The following is a 23,003-nucleotide window of genomic DNA, read 5'->3' on the forward strand; positions in this document are numbered from 1 at the left end:
GGCCTGCGGGGGGCCCTCTTTGCTCCTGGGGTCGCCGGGCCTGCGGGGGGCCCTCTTTGCTCCTGGGGTCGCCGGGCCTGCGGGGGGCCCTCTTTGCTCCTGGGGTCGCCGGGCCTGCGGGGGGCCCTCTTTGCTCCTGGGGTCGCCGGGCCTGCGGGGGGCCCTCTTTGCTCCTGGGGTCGCCGGGCCTGCGGGGGGCCCTCTTTGCTCCTGGGGTCGCCGGGCCTGCGGAGGGCTCTCTTTGCTCCTGGGGTCGCCGGGCCTGCGGGGGGCCCTCTTTGCTCCTGGGGTCGCCGGGCCTGCGGGGGGCTCTCTTTGCTCCTGGGGTCGCCGGGCCTGCGGGGGGCCCTCTTTGCTCCTGGGGTCGCCGGGCCTGCGGGGGGCCCTCTTTGCTCCTGGGGTCGCCGGGCCTGCGGGGAGGCTCTCTTTGCTCCTGGGGTCGCCGGGCCTGCGGGGGGCCCTCTTTGCTCCTGGGGTCGCCGGGCCTGCAGGGGGCTCTCTTTGCTCCTGGGGTCGCCGGGCCTGCGGGGGGCTCTCTTTGCTCCTGGGGTCGCCGGGCCTGCGGGGTTCCTGGTAACACGTCTCTTGACGCGCGCTGTTTGCTGATCTCTTAGCAGTGGTTTCGGCTTCTTTGCTCTGCACTTGGCAACCAGTTTCTGCTTGAGGGCAAAGTCCTTTGTGGCCCGGAGCGGCAGCATCTGGGGCCGGACTTTATAAGGCTGCACTTGTGCGGGGTCTCCAGTGGACCCTCCCTCCTGTCGTGGCCGCTCTTGGCTCCTCGCACTCATCTCCTCTGCGCTTGTCACTCATCATCCATGGGAAACGCGCGGTTTGATGATCCGAGGAATCATGGCGCTCCACGTCACCGCTGCAGCTCCTTGTGGGGGGGTCACCTGCAGAGCCGTGCCCCAGAAGACCCCCAGTGTGAGGGCAGGCTGGACATAACTGTAACGAATTTTCAGATGTGACAAGTCGTAGCTCAGACTCTGTATAAACCAAATCTGATTCACTTACAGCAAGCAGAGATCTAGAACCCCTGATGTACCCGCCGCCCCCTCTTGTCCGGTGGTGAGGGGGTTAATGAGTGCTGGAATTCTAGCGGATCCATCCAGCGCACACGTACCGCACAGGCCGAGCGCTGCCAGCACCAACCGCCCCGGCCACAGGTCTCGCAGCTTCCAGGAGCCTGTGACAGTAGTAGTTATCATGGGGACATGGAGAATCCTGGCACTGGTTACATTCTAAGGAGCAGAAATCAGGACAATGTGGAGGACTAGGAGGGTGATCGTGGGGCATCCGTCTGTATGGCAGGTGATGGTCGGATGCACTGATTTGGGGCCGCGTCCCTCCCTCTGTTGCACATGATCTGTTAGAGGAAGCCACGCTCTGCGGTTTGGGATGTGACTGTTCCACCCTCCGTATGTAACGTCCAGTAACACGGGCCAGCGTGCGTCGCCCTGTATTTAAATGGCCGGGTGTAATTACAGGGCACCCAGCGTCTCCGTAATCTGGTGGGTGGGGGCACGGGGCTGCGGATGATGGAGCTTGTGTATGGAGGGGGGGGGGGGCAGGAACGGAAAACTCAAAAACCACCTTGTACTAGACCGAAAAGGAAAACGGACAACAGGTGACCGACCAGCTGCCCCCCCCGGACCACCCGCCGCCCCGGACCGTGCGCCCACAGTAGATTGTCGGAGGATGTGAGCGCACCCATCACGTGCCAGAGATGCAGGTACAGTCCACTCACTGCACATAGTACAGCAGAATGCACTCTACTGCTCTCTGGTATCAGCCACTTTTGGGTGGAGACCCTTTCTACGTGACTGATATTCGCCTCTGCCGCTGGTTTCTATGGTTACAGTCCCAGGTGAGTGCGTCTGCACCGGTTGTTTTCATGTCGCCTGTGTTTTGCACAAAGAGATTTTTTCTGCAGAGACGGCTGATAACAGGGACAATAGAGCGCAGTCACCCATACAGAGATGGACGGTGGGTGTAGAATGAACGGTGGCGGCCATAGACGGCCCGTGTGCGGCTCGTTCTCCGCTATCGCCGCCCTTCCCCCTTCCTGTGCACCGCACTGACGCAGGGTAGCAGCCGGTGAGGCCGCGGTGACGCCGCTCCCCTTCCTGCACTCGCCGGACACTTCCCTTTATGAGATTCACAGCAGAAAGGCAGGAAATGGAGGCGCAGCGGGGGAGGGGGCCACTGGGCATTCACTGCCGACAATGGGAACGGGGCCTAGGACAAGGGGGCAACGGGGCGACCACCAAGTCCTGGGGAGCCCTGGACTCGTCCACTCCTGGGAAAGCTGGGTGACCACCACCGACCCTGTGTTAGCTTCTCACTTGTGGGAGCTGCCACATTGTCACCCAACTTTCCCAGGCACGGATCTCATTATCATCTCAGGGGCGTCCTGCATTGTTTGCTGCGTCTGTCACATAACGCCCTGCAGCCGCCCCATGGTTGCGTGCGGGGTGTACGTGCACATGGCAGGCGCTGTAAACAGCAGCTTCCTGTCACCGTGCATGATCTGTCCACAGAGAGGATCTGCCGCAGTGTGCCAGGAGCCTGCACGGTCCTCTGTCCTGATCTGCCACAGACCCTCATTATCAAAGGCGGCTGGATCCGATCAGGCGTCACCCTGCACCTGCTCAATCAATGGCCGCTCTGTCCCCGAATGGAGGGAGAATGGCAACAGCTCAAAATGCCACCGAGAGTCTACAGCCAGGGGATCTCGTATCATGTGGCGCCATTACACACATTACTGATCCTGAGTTACCTCCTGTATTATACCCCAGAGCTGCACTCACTATTCTGCTGGTGCAGTCACTGTGTACATACATTACTGATCCTGAGTTACATCCTGTATTATACTCCAGAGCTGCACTCACTATTCTGATGGTGCAGTCACTGTGTACATACATTACATTACTGATCCTGAGTTACCTCCTGTATTATACCCCAGAGCTGCACTCACTATTCTGCTGGTGCAGTCACTGTGTACATACATTACATTACTGATCCTGAGTTACATCCTGTATTATACCCCAGAGCTGCACTCACTATTCTGCTAGTGCAGTCACTGTGTACATACATTACTGATCCTGAGTTACCTCCTGTATTATACCCCAGAGCTGCACTCACTATTCTGCTGGTGCAGTCACTGTGTACATACATTACATTACTGATCCTGAGTTACCTCCTGTATTATACCCCAGAGCTGCACTCACTATTCTGCTGGTGCAGTCACTGTGTACATACATTACATTACTGATCCTGAGTTACATCCTGTATTATACTCCAGAGCTGCACTCACTATTCTGCTGGTGCAGTCACTGTGTATATACATTACATTACTGATCCTGAGTTACATCCTGTATTATAACCCAGAGCTGCACTCACTATTCTGCTGGTGCAGTCACTGTGTACTTACATTACATTACTGATCCTGAGTTACATCCTGTATTATACCCCAGAGCTGTACTCACTATTCTGCTGGTGCAGTCACTGTGTACTTACATTACATTACTGATCCTGAGTTACATCCTGTATTATACCCCAGAGCTGCACTCACTATTCTCCATACAGATATGAGGGGAGAACATGGGGGGCCGCACAGAGCCCGGACCCCAGCACCAGCCAACACCAGTGAGACCTTGAGCCCACCGACCCCCCCAACATTGGGGTCTGACCACACAAATGCTCTTCTGGATATAGAGAGGGGGGAGGCCAGGCTGGATAAGTCACGTGAGGGGGCAGGTTTGATAGGTCACGTGAGGTGAGGGGGCAGGCTGGATAAGTCAAGCGGGGGGGGGGGGGGGGGCGAGGCTGGATGGGTGAGGGTTGGGGGGCAGGCTGGTGACCCGCTCAGGCAGTAAGCCGTTTGGTAGGATGTCTGGTTTCTTTCCCCTATCTCTCCGGCCACCATCACATAGGAGAAGCCTCGGAGCGCGGCTGCCCAGCATTGCCGTAACATCCCGGAGTCACAAATGTGGGACTGTGTGCGGACACCGGTGCCATCCTACATGTGAGCCTCACCCAACGTGTCCACCGGCCTCTCACTTGTGCGCCAGTTACACTGTGAATATTGGGGTTTGGAATGACTCCATTGTGAATCTTCGCAGTCTGATATTATAGCGCCATTTAATCCATAGCGCTTTACATGTGAGGAGGGGGTATACATAATAAAAACAAGTGCAATAATCTTAAACAATACAAGTCACGACTGGTCCAGGAGGAAAGAGGACCCTGCCCGCGAGGGCTCAAAATCTACAAGGGATGGGTGAGGATACAGGATGAGAGAGGACCCTGCCTGCGAGGGCTCACAGTCTACAAGGGATGGGTGAGGATACAGGAGGAGAGGACCCTGCCCGCGAGGGCTCACAATCTACAAGGGATGGGTGAGGTTACAGGAGGAGAGAGGACCCTGCCAGCGAGGGCTCACAATCTACACGGGATGGGTGAGGATACAGGAGGAGAGAGGACCCTGCCCGCGAGGGCTCACAGTCTACAAGGGATGGGTGAGGATACAGGATGAGAGAGGACCCTGCCCGCGAGGGCTCACAGTCTACAAGGGATGGGTGAGGATACAGGAGGAGAGGACCCTGCCCGCGAGGGCTCACAATCTACAAGGGATGGGTGAGGATACAGGAGAGAGGACCCTGCCCGCGAGGGCTCACAGTCTACAAGGGATGGGTGAGGATACAGGAGGAGAGGACCCTGCCCGCGAGGGCTCACAATCTACAAGGGATGGGTGAGGATACAGGAGGAGAGAGGACCCTGCACACGAGGGCTCACAATCTACAAGGGATGGGTGAGGTTACAGGAGGAGAGAGGACCCTGCCCGCGAGGGCTCACAGTCTACAAGGGATGGGTGAGGATACAGGAGGAGAGGACCCTGCCCGCGAGGGCTCACAATCTACAAGGGATGGGTGAGGATACAGGAGGAGAGAGGACCCTGCCAGCGAGGGCTCACAATCTACAAGGGATGGGTGAGAATACAGGAGGAGAGAAGACCCTGCCAGCGAGGGCTCACAATCTACAAGGGATGGGTGAGGATACAGGAGGAGAGAGGACCCTGCCCCCGAGGGCTCACAATCTACAAGGGATGGGTGAGGTTACAGGAGGAGAGAGGACCCTGCCAGCGAGGGCTCACAATCTACAAGGGATGGGTGAGGTTACAGGAGGAGAGAGGACCCTGCCAGCGAGGGCTCACAATCTACAAGGGATGGGTGAGGATAGAGGAGGAGAGAGGACCCTGCCCGCGAGGGCTCACAGTCTACAAGGGATGGGTGAGGATACAGGAGGAGAGGACCCTGCCCGCGAGGGCTCACAATCTACAAGGGATGGGTGAGGATACAGGAGAGAGGACCCTGCCCGCGAGGGCTCACAGTCTACAAGGGATGGGTGAGGATACAGGAGGAGAGGACCCTGCCCGCGAGGGCTCACAATCTACAAGGGATGGGTGAGGTTACAGGAGGAGAGAGGACCCTGCCAGCGAGGGCTCACAATCTACACGGGATGGGTGAGGATACAGGAGGAGAGAGGACCCTGCCCGCGAGGGCTCACAATCTACAAGGGATGGGTGAGGATACAGGAGGAGAGAGGACCCTGCCCGCGAGGGCTCACAATCTACAAGGGATGGGTGAGGATACAGGAGGAGAGGGGACCCTGCCCGCCAGGGCTCACAATCTACACGGGATGGGTGAGGATACAGGATGAGAGAGGACCCTGCCCGCGAGGGCTCACAGTCTACAAGGGATGGGTGAGGATACAGGAGGAGAGAGGACACTGCCCGCCAGGGCTCACAATCTACAAGGGATGGGTGAGGATACAGGAGGAGAGGGGACCCTGCCCGCCAGGGCTCACAATCTACACGGGATGGGTGAGGATACAGGATGAGAGAGGACCCTGCCCGCGAGGGCTCACAGTCTACAAGGGATGGGTGAGGATACAGGAGGAGAGAGGACCCTGCCCGCCAGGGCTCACAATCTACACGGGATGGGTGAGGATACAGGATGAGAGGGGACCCTGCCCGCGAGGGCTCACAGTCTACAAGGGATGGGTGAGGATACAGGAGGAGAGAGGACGCTGACCGCCAGGGCTCACAATCTACACGGGATGGGTGAGGATACAGGATGAGAGAGGACCCTGCCCGCGAGGGCTCACAGTCTACAAAGGATGGGTGAGGATACAGGAGGAGAGAGGACACTGCCCGCCAGGGCTCACAATCTACACGGGATGGGTGAGGATACAGGAGGAGAGGACACTGCCCGCCAGGGCTCACAATCTACACGGGATGTGTGAGGATACAGGAGGAGAGGACCCTGCCCCCGAGGGCTCACAATCTACAAATAGATTGACAGCTGTAATTATCGGTGGTTGCCGGGTCTTGCCTCCACACTGTCTGTACTGTTCCAGGGATTGGGGGGCACGGGGCGCACTCTGCATTCACCGAAGCCTTAGGTGGAGATGCCACCACATTGCTGCTGTGATGTCCCCCTCATAGGTGCGGCAGCAGTGCTGGATGGAGGGTCCCAGCACCCCTCATTATCCCGTCCTATCTTCTGGCTTGTGCCGCTCTGCCGGTGACCGTGAAGATCCGACCCACAAAGCTGTTAGAACCTTGCAGAACCATTCCTTATGACTGATCTTCCAGTCTGGACCACACTATGTCCCTCGAGCCCCCGACAGACTGTTTTTTCTCATAGGCCGACCTTGCCGCTGACTGTTACTTTAGGTTTGAGGTCTCCTCGCACATGATCAGTCGTGTAATATGTTGGGATCCTCGGTGACACTCGGCCTCCATGATACGAGCTTGCGGTGGCTGACGCTCTGCGCTGGGTGCAGCTCAGGAAGGACCTCCACTTCCTGCCCTGGTCTTGTCAGCTGCAAGAGGAACTGAGCATCTGCAGGGTCCCTGAGATGCTGCGCGCGTCCTGCGCCCCGGCAGAAAGCTGGGGGTCCGGGGCAGGTGTGGCTTCATTGCAGCCGGCTGCCTCCACATCCCCCCTCCCCATACACTGAGTAATAAGCCCCCACTGCAGGGACAGGAAGGGATGGACGGGCGCAGGAAGTTCAGCTGATGAACAAATCTCTTGTTTTAAATGGACACAATCTGAAAATGGACCAATCACAAGTCTCCAAATAGAACGAAGCGTTATCAGCTGCCAGCTCTGCAGTGCGGATATGGGGCGGGGGATCAGACGAACATGGGGCGGTGGTGTAAGGAGCAGGGTTCTTCATGCTGGCCAGGGTTCTCTACGTGCCGGCCAGGGTTCTCTACGTGCCGGCCAGGGTTCTCTACGTGCCGGCCAGGGTTCTCTACGTTCCGGCCAGGGTTCTCTACGTTCCGGCCAGGGTTCTCTACGTTCCGGCCAGGGTTCTCTACGTTCCGGCCAGGGTTCTCTACGTGCCGGCCAGGGTTCTCTACGTGCCGGCCAGGGTTCTCTACGTGCCGGCCGTGTTTTAGTCATGGTGGTCAGTCCTCATACATGGTGGCAGCGTACATGGGCACTAGTGGTCGACCTCCATGTTAGGAGGTGCTCAGATTCTTGTTCCTTTCACCTAAAAGAATGCTGCCAGTGTGAACAGGAGCCGCTGCGGTATACTATAACTAGAGAGCAGCCGTGCAGTAAGATGTGCAACCACTGGACATGTAAAAGCCGCATTACTGCCATCCAGACTGCACGTGCATGCGCCCACCAGGCCCAACCAGGCGACCCTTCTCCGACAGGACCCTGGCCATTTCTATCAAATGCCTCTCCCAAGCCAAACGGTCTGGGTCCCTGTCGGAGAAGGATCGCCTGGTTGGGGCTGGTGGGCTCACGCACGTGCAGCCTATATTGCACATGGTGGCGGCTGCCCTCCTTGGTTTCCATGCTCAGTCCGGCTGGTCGTCTGCTCATCCCTGCATCTTGCGTACAGGTGTATAATGGGGGAATACTCTCATCGTGCCCGTGTCTTGGCCTCGTCCTACACAGCGGCTGGGATAGTCCTGGCTCGCGTTTCTGTGGACAGCAGTAAATGGTGACAATTGGGAGTGCGGCGGAGGCGTTGTCTGACTGCACAGATCTGCCGGATGCGCTCCCATCGGGGATTGAGGGGCAGCTGACATTGCTCCTCTTGGATGATTTATATGACCAACATCCATCCCGCGTCTGTTCTAGACGGGTGCACAAACTTTTTTTTTTTTTCCCCTGCACTTGCCTTGTTTTGCTCGAAGAGGCTTCTGTCAGTATTTGATGTTAATACACTGTCATTAAATGGAATCCTTGGTGAGCCTGTCCTGATTGGTCTTGGTGGCCGTTCGCACACATCCAGGTACCCGTCCTTTTCTGTTTCTCGTAGTTTGCTGGTCTTGGCCTCCACATTATCAGGACAGTCCTGTGCGCATCTGTGGCACGGACCCAAAAGCCTCCCCGTATCATAAGTGGACAGAGTGTGATACCGGGGCAATGGTGGGCGACCTACAGCAGGTGTCTACCTGTATATTAGGGCGTCCATTGTCTGCGCCGGTGCCCCGTGTCTAACCCACAAGCAAAAGATGTATGCAAATTGTACAAGAAGAAATGGCGGCTCCATGGAATGGCGCTGAGCGGCCGAGTATCGCATCACCTCTTAGTACTGAGCGCAGAGCTATATATACATATATATTGTGTATGCATGTACCTGTGCGCAGAGCTGTGTGTGTATATACAGTTGTGTTCAAAAGTTTACACACCCCATTTCTTAATACCGTGTATTTCCACCTCTAACATCAATGACAGCTTGACCAAGTTTCCAGTGCCTTTGTAGCTCACACATCCACAAAACATCAGCGATTCACCTCCATGCTTTACAGTAGGAATGGTGTTCTTTCATCATAGGCCTTGTTGACCTCTCCCCAAATGTAACGTTTATGGCTGTGGCCAAAAAGTTCAGTTTTGGTCTCATCACTCCAAATTACCTTGTTCCAGAAGTTTTGAGGCTTGTCTCTGTGCTGTTTTGTGTATTGTAGGCAAATCCGATAGTTACGGCCACACTGGGCAGTATTCTATCAGATCAGTGTCACATGTACAAGGCTCTCGTGTCACAATGTGGCGCAGAAGTGAGACTGTCGCTCAGAGAAATGGTTTAACCTTCATGACATAGACGTGGCATCGCCCACAGCAGTTGTGCTCAATGAAAAGCCAGAAGAGTAGACAACGTGGATCACTGCCCTGAAGCCGAGAATAAGTGACTGGCAGACGGGATCCACTTGTTGGGTGTCGGGTGAGATAATATCCAGGGGATTAGGCGCTCAGACCATCAGATTATCACCTCTAATCTGATAATCGTTTCGCTGACAGGGTTAATGCGCCCGTGATGCGTGCTGCAGGGGAAGGTGGGGGGGTGACATGGCCAGGTGCGTCCTGAGGGGGGGTGACATGGCCAGGTGCGTCCTGAGGGGGGGTGACATGGCCAGGTGCGTCCTGAGGGGGGGTGACATGGCCAGGTGCGTCCTGAGGAGGAGTGACATGGCCAGGTGCGTCCTGAGGGGGGGGGTGCCATGGCCAGGTGCGTCCTGAGGGGGGGTGCCATGGCCAGGTGCGTCCTGAGGAGGGGTGACATGGCCAGGTGCGTCCTGAGGAGGGGTGACATGGCCAGGTGCATCCTGGGGGGAAGTGACATGGCCAGGTGCGTCTTGAGGGGGGGTGTGACGTGGCCAGGTGCGTCCTGAGGGGGGGTGACGTGGCCAGGTGCGTCCTGAGGGGGGGGTGACGTGGCCAGGTGCGTCCTGAGGGGGGGTGACGTGGCCAGGTGCGTCCTGAGGGGGGGGTGACGTGGCCAGGTGCGTCCTGAGGGGGGGTGACGTGGCCAGGTGCGTCCTGGGGGTGGTGACATGGCTAGGTGCATCCTAAGGGGTGGTGACATGGCCAGGTGCGTCCTGAGGGGGGGTGTCCTGTTGGGTGACATGGCCAGGTGTGTCATGGGGGGGTGACATGACCAGGTGTGTCCTGTTGGGTGACATGGTGCTGAGATGGGGACAGTTGGCACCACCGCCGGGGCTGCAGCAGAGACAAAGCTTTCCTTGTCGGCTGCTGGGACACATGTTGGTATCAGGCTGGGCCAGCTGTCACTGAGCGCGTGGGACGAGAGATGGAGATGAAGCCCCTGGCGGTGTCCCCCATTATCTGTACCGATCCTTCATTGATCGCTGAAGTTTTCCATCTGTAACACCACGTGGGCTTAACTCCTCAGCTGCCGGCAGACCCCCGTCAGTCGCCCCTTCTTGTACCCGGTGTTGGGCTGCACTCACATTCCTCTGGACGGTCAGCTGAGTGATTAATCCTGTGATAACGAGGAGACCTTCACTCTGCGTCTCGTCTCCTCTCCATCTCCGCTGCTTTGATATTTTCACACATGGCTGGCCCCTGGAGCTGGCTGTGGCTGCGGGCCCCTGGAGCTGGCTGTGGCTGCGGGCCCCTGGAGCTGGCTGTGGCTGCGGGCCCCTGGAGCTGGCTGTGGCTGCGGGCCCCTGGAGCTGGCTGTGGCTGCGGGCCCCTGGAGCTGGCTGTGGCTGCGGGCCCCTGGAGCTGGCTGTGGCTGCGGGCCCCTGGAGCTGGCTGTGGCTGCGGGCCCCTGGAGCTGGCTGTGGCTGCGGGCCCCTGGAGCTGGCTGTGGCCCCTGGAGCTGGCTGTGGCTGCGGGCCCCTGGAGCTGGCTGTGGCTGCGGGCCCCTGGAGCTGGCTGTGGCTGCGGGCCCCTGGAGCTGGCTGTGGCTGCGGGCCCCTGGAGCTGGCTGTGGCTGCGGGCCCCTGGAGCTGGCTGTGGCTGCGGGCCCCTGGAGCTGGCTGTGGCTGCGGGCCCCTGGAGCTGGCTGTGGCTGCGGGCCCCTGGAGCTGGCTGTGGCCCCTGGAGCTGGCTGTGGCTGCGGGCCCCTGGAGCTGGCTGTGGCTGCGGGCCCCTGGAGCTGGCTGTGGCCCCTGGAGCTGGCTCTGGCTGCGGGCCCCTGGAGCTGGCTGTGGCTGCGGGCCCCTGGAGCTGGCTGTGGCTGCGGGCCCCTGGAGCTGGCTGTGGCTGCGGGCCCCTGGAGCTGGCTGTGGCTGCGGGCCCCTGGAGCTGGCTGTGGCTGCGGGCCCCTGGAGCTGGCTGTGGCTGCGGGCCCCTGGAGCTGGCTCTGGCTGCGGCCCCTGGAGCTTGTTCTGGCTGTGGGCCCCTGGAGCTTGTTCTGGCTGCGGGCCCCTGGAGCTGGCTCTGGCTGCGGGCCCCTGGAGCTGGCTCTGGCTGCGGCCCCTGGAGCTGGCTCTGGCTGCGGGCCCCTGGAGCTGGCTCTGGCTGCGGGCCCCTGGAGCTGGCTCTGGCTGCGGGCCCCTGGAGCTGGCTCTGGCTGCGGGCCCCTGGAGCTGGCTCTGGCTGCGGGCCCCTGGAGCTTGTTCTGGCTGCGGGCCCCTGGAGCTTGTTCTGGCTGCGGGCCCCTGGAGCTTGTTCTGGCTGCGGGCCCCTGGAGCTGGCTCAGGCTGCGGGCCCTTGGAGCTGTCTGTGGCTGCGAGCCCCTGGCTCTGGCTGCGGGCCCCTGGAGCTGGCTCTAGCTGTGGGCCCCTGGAGCTGGCTTTGCTGCGGGCCCCTGGAGCTGGCTGTGGCTGCGGGCCCCTGGCTCTGGCTGCGGGCCCCTGGAGCTGGCTGTGGCTGCGGGCCCCTGGAGCTGGTTCTGGCTGCGGGCCCCTGGAGCTTGCTGTGGCTGCGGGCCCCTGGAGCTGGCTCTGGCTGCGGGCCCCTGGAGCTGGCTCTGGCTGCGGGCCCCTGGAGCTGGCTCTGGCTGCGGGCCCCTGGAGCTGGCTCTGGCTGCGGGCCCCTGGAGCTGGCTCTGGCTGCGGGCCCCTGGCTCTGGCTGCGGGCCCCTGGAGCTGGCTCTGGGTGTGGCCCCTGGAGCTGGCAGTGGCTGGGGGACGATTAAAGCTTCCGTAAAGGAAAGTACAATATGGCGGACGGCGCGATACCAAAAAAGCTGCGCAGCGTCATGTGTAAGGATAGTCCGCAGTGTCCCTGTACTAAGGAGGCGACACCACGAGTGTGAACATGGCCGCCCCGCACCTCGTGGCCACATGTCTGTACGGTGTTCGGTCAGTTGCAGGTGGAGCAGCATGCGTTGTAGCCTTCACGTGAAGACCCTCGTAACCGCGTCTCGTTTTCTTGTTTCTTTAGGTGCGGGAGAATCTGGGAAAAGCACAATCGTCAAACAGATGAAGTAAGAGTCCAGTGCGCCGCGCGACTCCATATGTCTGACCTGGCTCTTTGGTTCCTGATGATTTTGTAGGGTTTATCGGACGACGGTCTAATGTCTGAGCCGAAAGTCAGGATGTCCGCTGCCACGATGGCCGCATGGACCGTCCTCATCTGCCACTTTCCAGATAATCTATGTGGGGCGTCTATAATACCACACAATCTGTGCCGGGCACCTATAGTACCACATAATCTGTGCCGGGCGCCTATAGTACCACATAATCTGTGCCGGGCCCCTATAGTACCACATAATCTGTGCCGGGCATCTATAGTACCACATAATCTGTGCCGGGCATCTATAGTACCACATAATCTGTGCCGGGCATCTATAGTACCACATAATCTGTGCTGGGCATCTATAGTACCACATAATCTGTGCCGGGCACCTATAGTACCACATAATCTGTGCCAGGCGCCGACAGTACCACACAATCTGTGCCGGGCATCTATAGTACCACACAATCTGTGCCGGGCATCTATAGTACCACACAATCTGTGCCGGACGCCTACAGTACCACACAATCTGTGCCGGGCATCTATAGTACCACACAATCTGTGCCGGGCATCTATAGTACCACATAATCTGTGCCGGGCATCTATAGTACCACATAATCTGTGCCGGGCATCTATAGTACCACATAATCTGTGCCGGGCATCTATAGTACCACATAATCTGTGCCGGGCATCTATAGTACCACACAATCTGTGCCGGGCATCTATAGTACCACACAATCTGTGCTGGACGCCTACAGTACCACACAATCTGTGCCGGGCATCTATAGTACCACACAATCTGTGCCGGGCATCTATAGTACCACATAATCTGTGCCGGGCATCTATAGTACCACATAATCTGTGCCGGGCATCTATAGTACCACATAATCTGTGCCGGGCATCTATAGTACCACACAATCTGTGCCGGGCATCTATAGTACCACACAATCTGTGCCGGGCATCTATAGTACCACACAATCTGTGCCGGGCATCTATAGTACCACATAATCTGTGCCGGGCATCTATAGTACCACATAATCTGTGCCGGGCATCTATAGTACCACATAATCTGTGCTGGGCATCTATAGTACCAGATAATATGTGCCGAGGACTAGGTGCCCTATATTAGGGGGTTGGGTGTGAAGTTCCCGGTTTCGGACCCCCTCGTCTGGCTCACAGGGTGTCTTGTGTTCCGGATATTTACATGGTGTTATCTTCCCAGGATTATCCATGAGGACGGATACTCGGAGGAGGAATGCCGGCAGTACCGAGCCGTGGTTTACAGTAACACCATCCAGTCCATTATGGCCATAATAAAGGCCATGGGGAACCTGAAGATAGACTTCGGAGACACGGCCAGAGCGGTGAGTGCCCCCCACCGTGTGTGCGCTCGTCGTAGCTCCCGATGTGCGTCAGCCCCCCTCCCGGTGTATGTCCTCCGGTGTGTGTCCTACGGTGCGCGTCGTAGCTCCCGGTGTGTGTTGTCCCCCCTCCCGGCTTGTTTCCCGGTGTGTGTCCTCCAGTGTGTGTCCTCCGGTGCGCGTCGTAGCTCCCGGTGTGCGTTGTCCCCCCTCCCGGCTTGTTTCCCGGTGTGTGTCCTCCAGTGTGCGTCCTCCGGTGCGCGTCGTAGCTCCCAGTGTGTGTCCTCTGGTGCGCGTCGTAGCTCCCGGTGCGTGTCCCCATCTGTGTAATAATGATGAGACTCCAGGTATCGGTCAGGAAACGGTTAAAGATCACAACCCTGCGCCGCAGTGCGGAGCATAACGAGGACGCGGCTCTGCCAGGGCGCCAGCTCCCAGGACCCGCTCCTAATTAGATTGTCCCCGGTGACTGCGCCTCCTCCGGCTAATTATCTCCATGATACGTAAACCACTCACAGCCGGGGGAGGCAGGAGAAAGATGTGACCCTGCCGGGACCCCAACTGCACGATGGGTCATCGGCCCATACAGCCAAAGGGGCAGAGTCACCCCCATGCTGCGCCATCTTCCTCCCTCTCCGCCATTGGATGAGGCCTTCATATTAAATCACCAGAGCGCGGCCCCGTTGTGTCATATCCGGCCGAGGAGCGAGTGTAGGCCCGAGTGAGCTGACTAGTCACATGACCACATTTTCAGTCTGACCTCTGGGGTCTCGCAGCCCGGACATGGTGATTACATGGGATTCCTGTGTGAATAGGGCCGCCATGCACATTAGGTTTACGTCGGCCACTTCTACAGTTTATATGATGTCGGGTAAGAAGGGTCGGGCATGCTGAATGCAGACATGCCTAACCCTTTATCCTACTGAGAGATAAGCCACCATTGGTGTCTGATAGCCATTTATTCCCCCTCCCCATGAGCACTTGGCCAAACCGAGCCCAGATTGCCCTCCTGTTCCTGGCGTCCTGCCACCTGTCTCCAGCATCCACCCCTTCTTGTGTTGACTCTTGTCCCCTCTCCATTCACAGGATGACGCCCGGCAGCTGTTTGCATTGTCGTGCACAGCGGAGGAGCAGGGGATCATGCCGGACGACCTGGCGGGAGTGATCCGCAGACTGTGGGCAGATCAGGGCGTGCAGGCCTGCTTCAACCGCTCCCGCGAATACCAACTCAACGACTCGGCTGCCTAGTGAGTGTCAGGAAGAGTGCGCGCATGGGACGGGGGGTGCACCGGCGCTGCCCAGCCATACCTCAATCATGACCGCAAGCGGAGATCTTGGAAATGGCGAAGACTACAAACGCCAAGGCTCCCAGTCATCATGACTATTATGGTGTGCTCAGGAAAGAGGCGCCAATTTCCCACAGAGGAGCGAGTGCGCCTCTTCATGGCTTTGGCGCCTTACATTTGTGGCTTACATATTTTCATTAATTGGTCAGCTGTCCTCTCTCGTCACAGTGCTGCACCCGTTTTTCAGAAATCCGGCAGATACTGTGAGGACACCGAAGTCGCAATGTTACGTGCAGCTACGTGATCCGTAAACACATTGCGACATTTCAGTTTGTGCCGCTATCCTGGTGTAAGGCTGGTGGCAAAGTCTGATAGAAATTTGCCAGATTCTCAGCGGTCGCAGTGGGGCCAACGGCACTGACAATTTATTGCATCTTGACAATTAAGAGTTTGTGTTGCATTGTTCCTTAAGCTGGTGGTCCTGGACTCATGTCATCCTAGGCACCGGTGGTCCTGTTGTCCTGGGCTCTGGCTCCGGTGGTCTTGGGCTCTGGCGCCGGTTGTCCTGGGCGCCTCTCGTAATGGGCTCTGGCGCCTGTGGTCCTGGGCTTCTGGCGCCTGTGGTCCTGGGCTTCTGGCGCCTGTGGTCCTGGGCTCTGGCTCCGGTGGTCTTGGGCTCTGGCGCCGGTTGTCCTGGGCGCCTCTTGTAATGGGCTCTGGCGCCTGTGGTCCTGGGCTTCTGGCGCTTGTGGTCCTGGGCTTCTGGCGCCTATGGTCCTGGGCTTCTGGCGCCAGTGGTCCTGGGCTTCTGGCGCCTGTGGTCCTGGGCTTCTGGCGCCTGTGGTCCTGGGCTTCTGGCGCCTGTGGTCCTGGGCTCTGGCGCCTGTGGTCCTGGGCTCTGGCGCCTGTGGTCCTGGGCTCTGGCGCCTGTGGTCCTGGGCTCTGGCGCCTGTGGTCCTGGGCTCTGGCGCCTGTGGTCCTGGGCTCTGGCGCCTGTGGTCCTGGGCTCTGGCGCCTGTGGTCCTGGGCTCTGGCGCCTGTGGTCCTGGGCTCTGGCGCCTGTGGTCCTGGGTGCCGATTGTCCTGGGCTCTGGCCCCTGTGGTCCTGGGCGCCGATTGTCCTGGGCTCTGGCGCCTGTGGTCCTGGGCTCTGGCGCCTGTGGTCCTGGGCTTCTGGCTCCGGTTGTCCTGGGCTCTGGCGCCTGTGGTCCTGGGTGCAGATTGTCCTGGGCTCTGGCGCCTGTGGTCCTGGGCGCCTGTGGTCCTGGGCTCTGGCGCCTGTGGTCCTGGGCTTCTGGCTCCGGTTGTCCTGGGCTCTGGTGCCTGTGGTCCTGGGTGCCGATTGTCCTGGGCTCTGGCGCCTGTGGTCCTGGGCTCTGGCGCCTGTGGTCCTGGGCTCTGGCGCCTGTGGTCCTGGGCTCTGGCGCCTGTGGTCCTGGGCTTCTGGCGCCTGTGGTCCTGGGCTTCTGGCGCCTGTGGTCCTGGGCTTCTGGCTCTGGTTGTCCTGGGCTTCTGGCTCTGGTTGTCCTGGGCTTCTGGCGCCTGTGGTCCTGGGCTCTGGCGCCTGTGGTCCTGGGCTCTGGCGCCTGTGGTCCTGGGCTCTGGCGCCTGTGGTCCTGGGCTCTGGCTCCGATGGTCCTGGGCTCTGGCGGCTGTGGTCCTGGGCTTCTGGCGCCTGTGGTCCTGGGCTCTGGCGCCTGTGGTCCTGGGCTCTGGCGCCTGTTGTCCTGGGCTCTGGCTCCGATGGTCCTGGGCTCTGGCGGCTGTGGTCCTGGGCTCTGGCGCCTGTGGTCCTGGGCTTCTGGCTCCGGTGGTCTTGGGCTCTGGCGCCGGTTGTCCTGGGCGCCTCTTGTAATGGGCTCTGGCGCCTGTGGTCCTGGGCTTCTGGCGCCTGTGGTCCTGGGCTTCTGGCGCCTGTGGTCCTGGGCTCTGGCTCCGGTGGTCTTGGGCTCTGGCGCCGGTTGTCCTGGGCGCCTCTTGTAATGGGCTCTGGCGCCTGTGGTCCTGGGCTTCTGGCGCTTGTGGTCCTGGGCTTCTGGCGCCTGTGGTCCTGGGCTTCTGGCGCCAGTGGTCCTGGGCTTCTGGCGCCTGTGGTCCTGGGCTTCTGGCGCCTGTGGTCCTGGGCTTCTGGCGCCTGTGGTCCTGGGCTTCTGGCGCCTGTGGTCCTGGGCTTCTGGCGCCTGTGGTCCTGGGCTTCTGGCGCCTGTGGTCCTGGGCTTCTGGCGCCTGTGGTCCTGGGCTCTGGCGCCTGTGGTCCTGGGCTTCTGGCGCCTGTGGTCCTGGGCTTCTGGCTCCGGTGGTCCTGGGCGCTTTTACCCTCATGAGGATTGAGGCTGAGAGATCGCAGGAGGGAGTTGTTCCATGTTGTATGGCTGCTGATTGTTTCCTGTTGCTCCGGACAATGCTGATGGTTTCTGTGGAGGGTTTGTGCGGAGTGTGATCCTGGCTGGAGATGGGGGCGATTATTATCTTACATTTTCCAGTGGGAGTGATTGTGGATTGAGATGCTGGGGGTTGTAGTTCAGTCGGGATCTTTGGTGAAGATTTTCCGTTTTCGCGTGATTTGCGGTTTCGGTCGGACGCTATATTTAGACTGTAGGTGAACATGGGGGCGGGGCTGTGGGGGAGGGGCGGAGTCTGACGTATCAGAAAACTGATTTGCATGTAACTTGTTCCAAGAGGCAAATCATCCCAGGAAGATTCTGTCTGTCAGCACCGGCAGGATTAACCCTTTCACTCTGAGGATGAGTGGTCAGAGATGAAGTTCTGCGGACTCCCAGGAGCAACCGAGGCACAATGGTCTCTTCCTCCAGCTAGGAAAGCTGGGTGCCATTCAGGATCCGCTGTGAACATGGCGTCCTCACTGCCCGCCTTCCTCCGCTGAGCACTGCGGCTGCGCTGACACATTGTACCGGGCCCAGCAGCTGTGTGAGCAGGACTAACAACGTCCATTAGAAGTTCGGCAGACCTTTCCATTCTAGAATTCTGGGTTTATAGAACGCTGCGCCGCCCCTTTAAATCTGTTTTTTTTTTTTTTTTTTTTCGCTCCTTCCGTTAAACATTTCCAGCTTTCTGTCCTGATGTCATGTGGTTTTCCCTCCAGCAGATAAGTGGTTAAAGTACAAAAATGCAAAGCAGGATTTGCATGAGGTGCCGGGCCTGGAAGTCCCATGTAAGGGGATCCTGACGAGCTTTCTAGCCGGAGTGCTCCAAAATAATCTGTGGGGAAAAAAAGAAATGCAAAGTTTGTGCCCCCCGTTCTGTTGGGGGAGGGGCTGCGTTCTCAGTAACTTACCTGCCTTGTGCTGGTCACCCGGCTGAACTTGGCTCCTTATTCGGCATTATTTTCTTTTCTGTTCTTTATAGGTTTAACAAGAAAAAAATAATCATCACAATAATAACACACAATGCAGTGAGGCGCTGTAAAAACCGCTACAAAAACAACAAAAGTGGCACCAAAGGGCGCTGAAGAAAGGGTTAAATGACTTTGGGCCACTGATCTCACTGCAGACATAGAGGACAGGGCGCCCACATCAAACCCAGGACCCTCCAGCCCGGCCCAAATGGGTTCTGGGCAACACAACTGGCATCAAAGTGGGCAAATTGTCAATTTTGGCCATTTGAATAAGTAACTGGTGTGTATAAGGGGTTAAATCACTTTGGGCCTATAAATCGCGGGTACAGCCATCCATGGAGGAGGTGGATGGTTTCTTGACAGAAGTACGGCCCCCCAGACTCTCAGTGGCCGATCGGGGGACGAGGAGCCCTTTAATCTGGAGGAGCTTGACCCCGCACTGGCCTCTAATGATAAAGCCCCAGGGGTGGACGGGGCCCCAGGGGTGGACGGGGCCCCAGGGGTGGACGGGGCCCCAGGGGTGGACGGGGCCCCAGGGGTGGACGGGGTCCCGGGGGGTTGTAAATATAATGTAAAGAGGTATGATTTCCCGCTTTGTTGGGGGTGTATGCTGCTGGTGTGGTGGAGGGGCGCTGCCGGCGTCCATGCCTGAGGCAATCATTGTAGTGCTGCCAAAACGGATCCGGCTTCTTATCTTGTTAACAAGATATCAGAATGTTGGCGGCTAATCGTCTTAAGGTGATAACGGCACTAATACACCGGGACCAATAGCTCCACAGCGTGCAACCTCCGGCGAATGTTCCTCAATATGCCAGGAAAGTCGGACAGTATGGGTCAGAGGGCTGTGGGGTCTTCAGACGCCGCTAAGGCTCTGATGGTGTGGAGTGGCGGTATTTGTGGGCGGTTATGGAGGCTCTGATGGTGTGGAGTGGCGGTATTTGTGGGCGGTTATGGAGGCTCTGATGGTGTGGAGTAACGGTATTTGTGGGAGGTTATGGAGGCTCTGGTGTGGAGTGGCGGTATTTGTGGGTGGTTATGGAGGTTCCGATAGTGTGGAGTGGCGGTATTTGTGGGCGGTTATGGAGGCTCTGATGGTGTGGAGTGGCGGTATTTGTGGGCGGTTATGGAGGCTCTGATAGTGCGGAGTGGCGGTATTTGTGGGCAGTTATGGAGGCTCTGATAGTGCGGAGTGGCGGTATTTGTGGGCAGTTATGGAGGCTCTGATGGTGTGGAGTGGCGGTATTTGTGGGCAGTTATGGAGGCTCTGATGGTGTGGAGTGGCGGTATTTGTGGGCAGTTATGGAGGCTCTGATGGTGCGGAGTGGCGGTATTTGTGGGCGGTTATGGAGGCTCTGATGGTGCGGAGTGGCGGTATTTGTGGGCGGTTATGGAGGCTCTGATGGTGTGGAGTGGCGGTATTTGTGGGCGGTTATGGAGGCTCTGATAGTGCGGAGTGGCGGTATTTGTGGGCGGTTATGGAGGCTCTGATGGTGTGGAGTGGCGGTATTTGTGGGCGGTTATGGAGGTTCCGATAGTGTGGAGTGGCGGTATTTGTGGGCGGTTATGGAGGCTCTGATGGTGCGGAGTGGCGGTATTTGTGGGCGGTTATGGAGGCTCTGATGGTGCGGAGTGGCGGTATTTGTGGGCGGTTATGGAGGCTCTGATGGTGTGGAGTGGCGGTATTTGTGGGCGGTTATGGAGGCTCTGATGGTGTGGAGTGGCGGTATTTGTGGGCGGTTATGGAGGCTCCGATAGTGCGGAGTGGCGGTATTTATGGGCGGGTATGGAGGCTCCGATAGTGCGGAGTGGCGGTATTTGTGGGCGGTTATGGAGGCTCTGATGGTGCGGAGTGGCGGTATTTGTGGGCGGTTATGGAGGCTCTGATGGTGTGGAGTGGCGGTATTTGTGGGCGGTTATGGAGGCTCCGATAGTGTGGAGTGGCGGTATTTGTGGGCGGTTATGGAGGCTCTGATGGTGCGGAGTGGCGGTATTTGTGGGCGGTTATGGAGGCTCTGATGGTGCGGAGTGGCGGTATTTGTGGGAGGTTATGGAGGCTCTGATGGTGTGGAGTGGCGGTATTTATGGGCGGGTATGGAGGCTCTGATAGTGTGGAGTGGCGGTATTTGTGGGCGGTTATGGAGGCTCTGATGGTGCGGAGTGGCGGTATTTGTGGGCGGTTATGGAGGCTCTGATAGTGCGGAGTGGCGGTATTTGTGGGCGGTTATGGAGGTTCCGATAGTGTGGAGTGGCGGTATTTGTGGGCGGTTATGGAGGCTCCGATAGTGCGGAGTGGCGGTATTTATGGGCGGGTATGGAGGCTCCGATAGTGCGGAGTGGCGGTATTTGTGGGCGGTTATGGAGGCTCTGATGGTGCGGAGTGGCGGTATTTGTGGGCGGTTATGGAGGCTCTGATGGTGTGGAGTGGCGGTATTTGTGGGCGGGTATGGAGGCTCCGATAGCGCGGAGTGGCGGTATTTGTGGGCGGTTATGGAGGCTCTGATGGTGCGGAGTGGCGGTATTTGTGGGCGGTTATGGAGGCTCCGATAGTGTGGAGTGGCGGTATTTGTGGGCGGTTATGGAGGCTCTGATGGTGTGGAGTGGCGGTATTTATGGGCGGTTATGGAGGCTCCGATAGTGTGGAGTGGCGGTATTTGTGGGCGGTTATGGAGGCTCTGATGGTGCGGAGTGGCGGTATTTGTGGGCGGTTATGGAGGCTCCGATGGTGCGGAGTGGCGGTATTTGTGGGCGGTTATGGAGGCTCTGATGGTGCGGAGTGGCGGTATTTGTGGGCGGTTATGGAGGCTCTGATGGTGCGGAGTGGCGGTATTTGTGGGCGGTTATGGAGGCTCTGATGGTGTGGAGTGGCGGTATTTGTGGGCGGTTATGGAGGCTCTGGGTTTTGGTGAGAGGTTTATAGTTCGGGTGCGTTTGTTATATGCCTCTCCAAGAGCCCGGATACGGGTAAATGGTCTCTTGTGGGGGGATTTCCCTTTGTATAGGGGAACGCGGCAGGGGTGGGTGCCCCTTGTCTCCTCTTGTTTGCAATTGCTGTTGATCCCTTAGCGGCGGCGATACGGAGGGACAGGGACATAACGGGATTTAGATACGGAAACTATGAAGAAAAGATTGCCCTGTACGCGGACGACGTGTTACTGTTCTTGGTGCGCAGGAGTCTCTGGGGGCCGCTATGAACAGTATTTCTAAATTGTGGGCTCTTTCCGGATTATCTATTAAATGGGAGAAGTCTGTATTGTTGCCCGTGGACGCGGCGGCTCCTCTGACACTAGACCCTGGGGTTCCCTTACGGGTGCTACATGAGTGTAAATTTCTGGGCATCATGGTTTCGGGCAAAATAGAGGACTATGTGCGGCTCAGCCTGACTCCTGGGAAGTTCCAGCAGAAGATTGGGGCCTGGAAGAAGCCATTTGTCGGTCTGATCACAATGATATTATGTCTCCGCTCCTCTACATTCTGCGTAATGCTCCAGTGTGGCTGCCTGAGTACATTTTATAGGATCAACACTCTATTTAGGGCCTTAATCTGGAGGGGTGGACGGGCGCTCATCAAATTGGAACATCTGCTAAGGGTGAAGGATGAGGGTGGTCTGGCGGTCCCCAACCCATGGATTTACTATACAGCATCTCAATGCCGGCACATGGAAGGTTGGGGAGAACCGGAACAGAGCGGGATAATCATTGAACACGCGGGAGGGAAGGGCCCATTGTTGGCCAGTCTGGAAGCCGGCAGATTCAGAATGAACCCCAAACAATTCCCAACAATAGCTATGATGGGGAAAGTCTGGCAGAAAATTAAGCAATGGAGGGGAGTAATGGAATTTACGAGATATACGCCGATTTGGTTAGGTCCCAGGTTGGCAGAGCCCCGGAGATTGCGGGGTCGGTCAGTGGAGGCGCATTGGCATTTGGTTTGTGTCTCGGTCGCTTGACGGGGATGTCATTCAAACATTCGAGACTCTTAGGCTATGTGCCCACGTTGCAGAAATGCTGCAGAGATGTCCGCAGCATTTCTGCAACTCTCTGCCCGCAGGTAAAACGCATGCGGAATTCGCATGCATTTTCCCACAAGACACAAGCGTTTTTAGCTTGCAGAATGCTTGCCTTTTCCATGCAATTTGAAGCATCAATAGTAAAAGATAGAATGTTAAAAATAATACAAATAAATAAAAAAAATAGTTCTTCTGACGCCCCCGATCTCCTCATCGGCGCTCCCGGTACGTTCCCTTCCCAGGGATGCTTTGCATGAAGGACCTTTGTGACGTCATCTCAGGTGATGTAAAATGAGAATGTATTAATCAGTCTTGTGTTCCTTGTACCTGTCTGTGATTTCCAATGACTTTGGGCCGCTGACTTCACACGAAGTATGACCTAGACGTCTTTAACCCCTTACAAACACGTTACTTATTCAAATCTGTGAAACGTGACTATTTTCCCGCTTTGTTGCCAGTTCCGATGCCCAGAAGCCATTTGGGCCGGGCTGGAGGGTCCTGGCTTTGATGTGGGCGCCCTGTCCTATCTGTCTGCAGTGTGAGATCAGTCATTTAACCCTTTCTTCAGCGCTCTTTGGCGCCCACTTTTGTGCCAGTTGTATTGTTTTTCAGTGTATTCACATCGGGCTCCTCGCTGCATTGTGTTTTATTATTGTGATGATTATTTTTTGTTGTTAAACCTATAAAAAACAGAAAAGAAAAAATTGCCGAATATGAAACTGACAAATAAGAAACCAACTTCGGCCTCGTGTGCCGGTT

General features: G+C 57.8%; 1 protein-coding gene across 3 annotated transcripts in view; it reads left to right on the forward strand.

The window, feature by feature from the left end:
- GNAI2 (G protein subunit alpha i2) overlaps nt 1-23,003 on the forward strand; it is an 89,618-nt gene that overhangs the window by 53,130 nt on the left and 13,485 nt on the right. For all 3 annotated transcript variants that reach the window (XM_069736029.1, XM_069736030.1, XM_069736028.1), the window contains 3 exons: nt 12,165-12,207; nt 13,459-13,600; nt 14,684-14,844. In XM_069736029.1, the coding sequence (XP_069592130.1) occupies nt 12,203-12,207; nt 13,459-13,600; nt 14,684-14,844 (308 nt within the window). In that variant the 5' untranslated portion in view covers nt 12,165-12,202. The remainder of the gene's footprint in view (nt 1-12,164; nt 12,208-13,458; nt 13,601-14,683; nt 14,845-23,003) is intronic.

The sequence above is a fragment of the Ranitomeya imitator genome, chromosome 8 (assembly GCF_032444005.1).
Source record: "Ranitomeya imitator isolate aRanImi1 chromosome 8, aRanImi1.pri, whole genome shotgun sequence".
NCBI classification, from domain to species: Eukaryota; Metazoa; Chordata; class Amphibia; order Anura; family Dendrobatidae; genus Ranitomeya; species Ranitomeya imitator.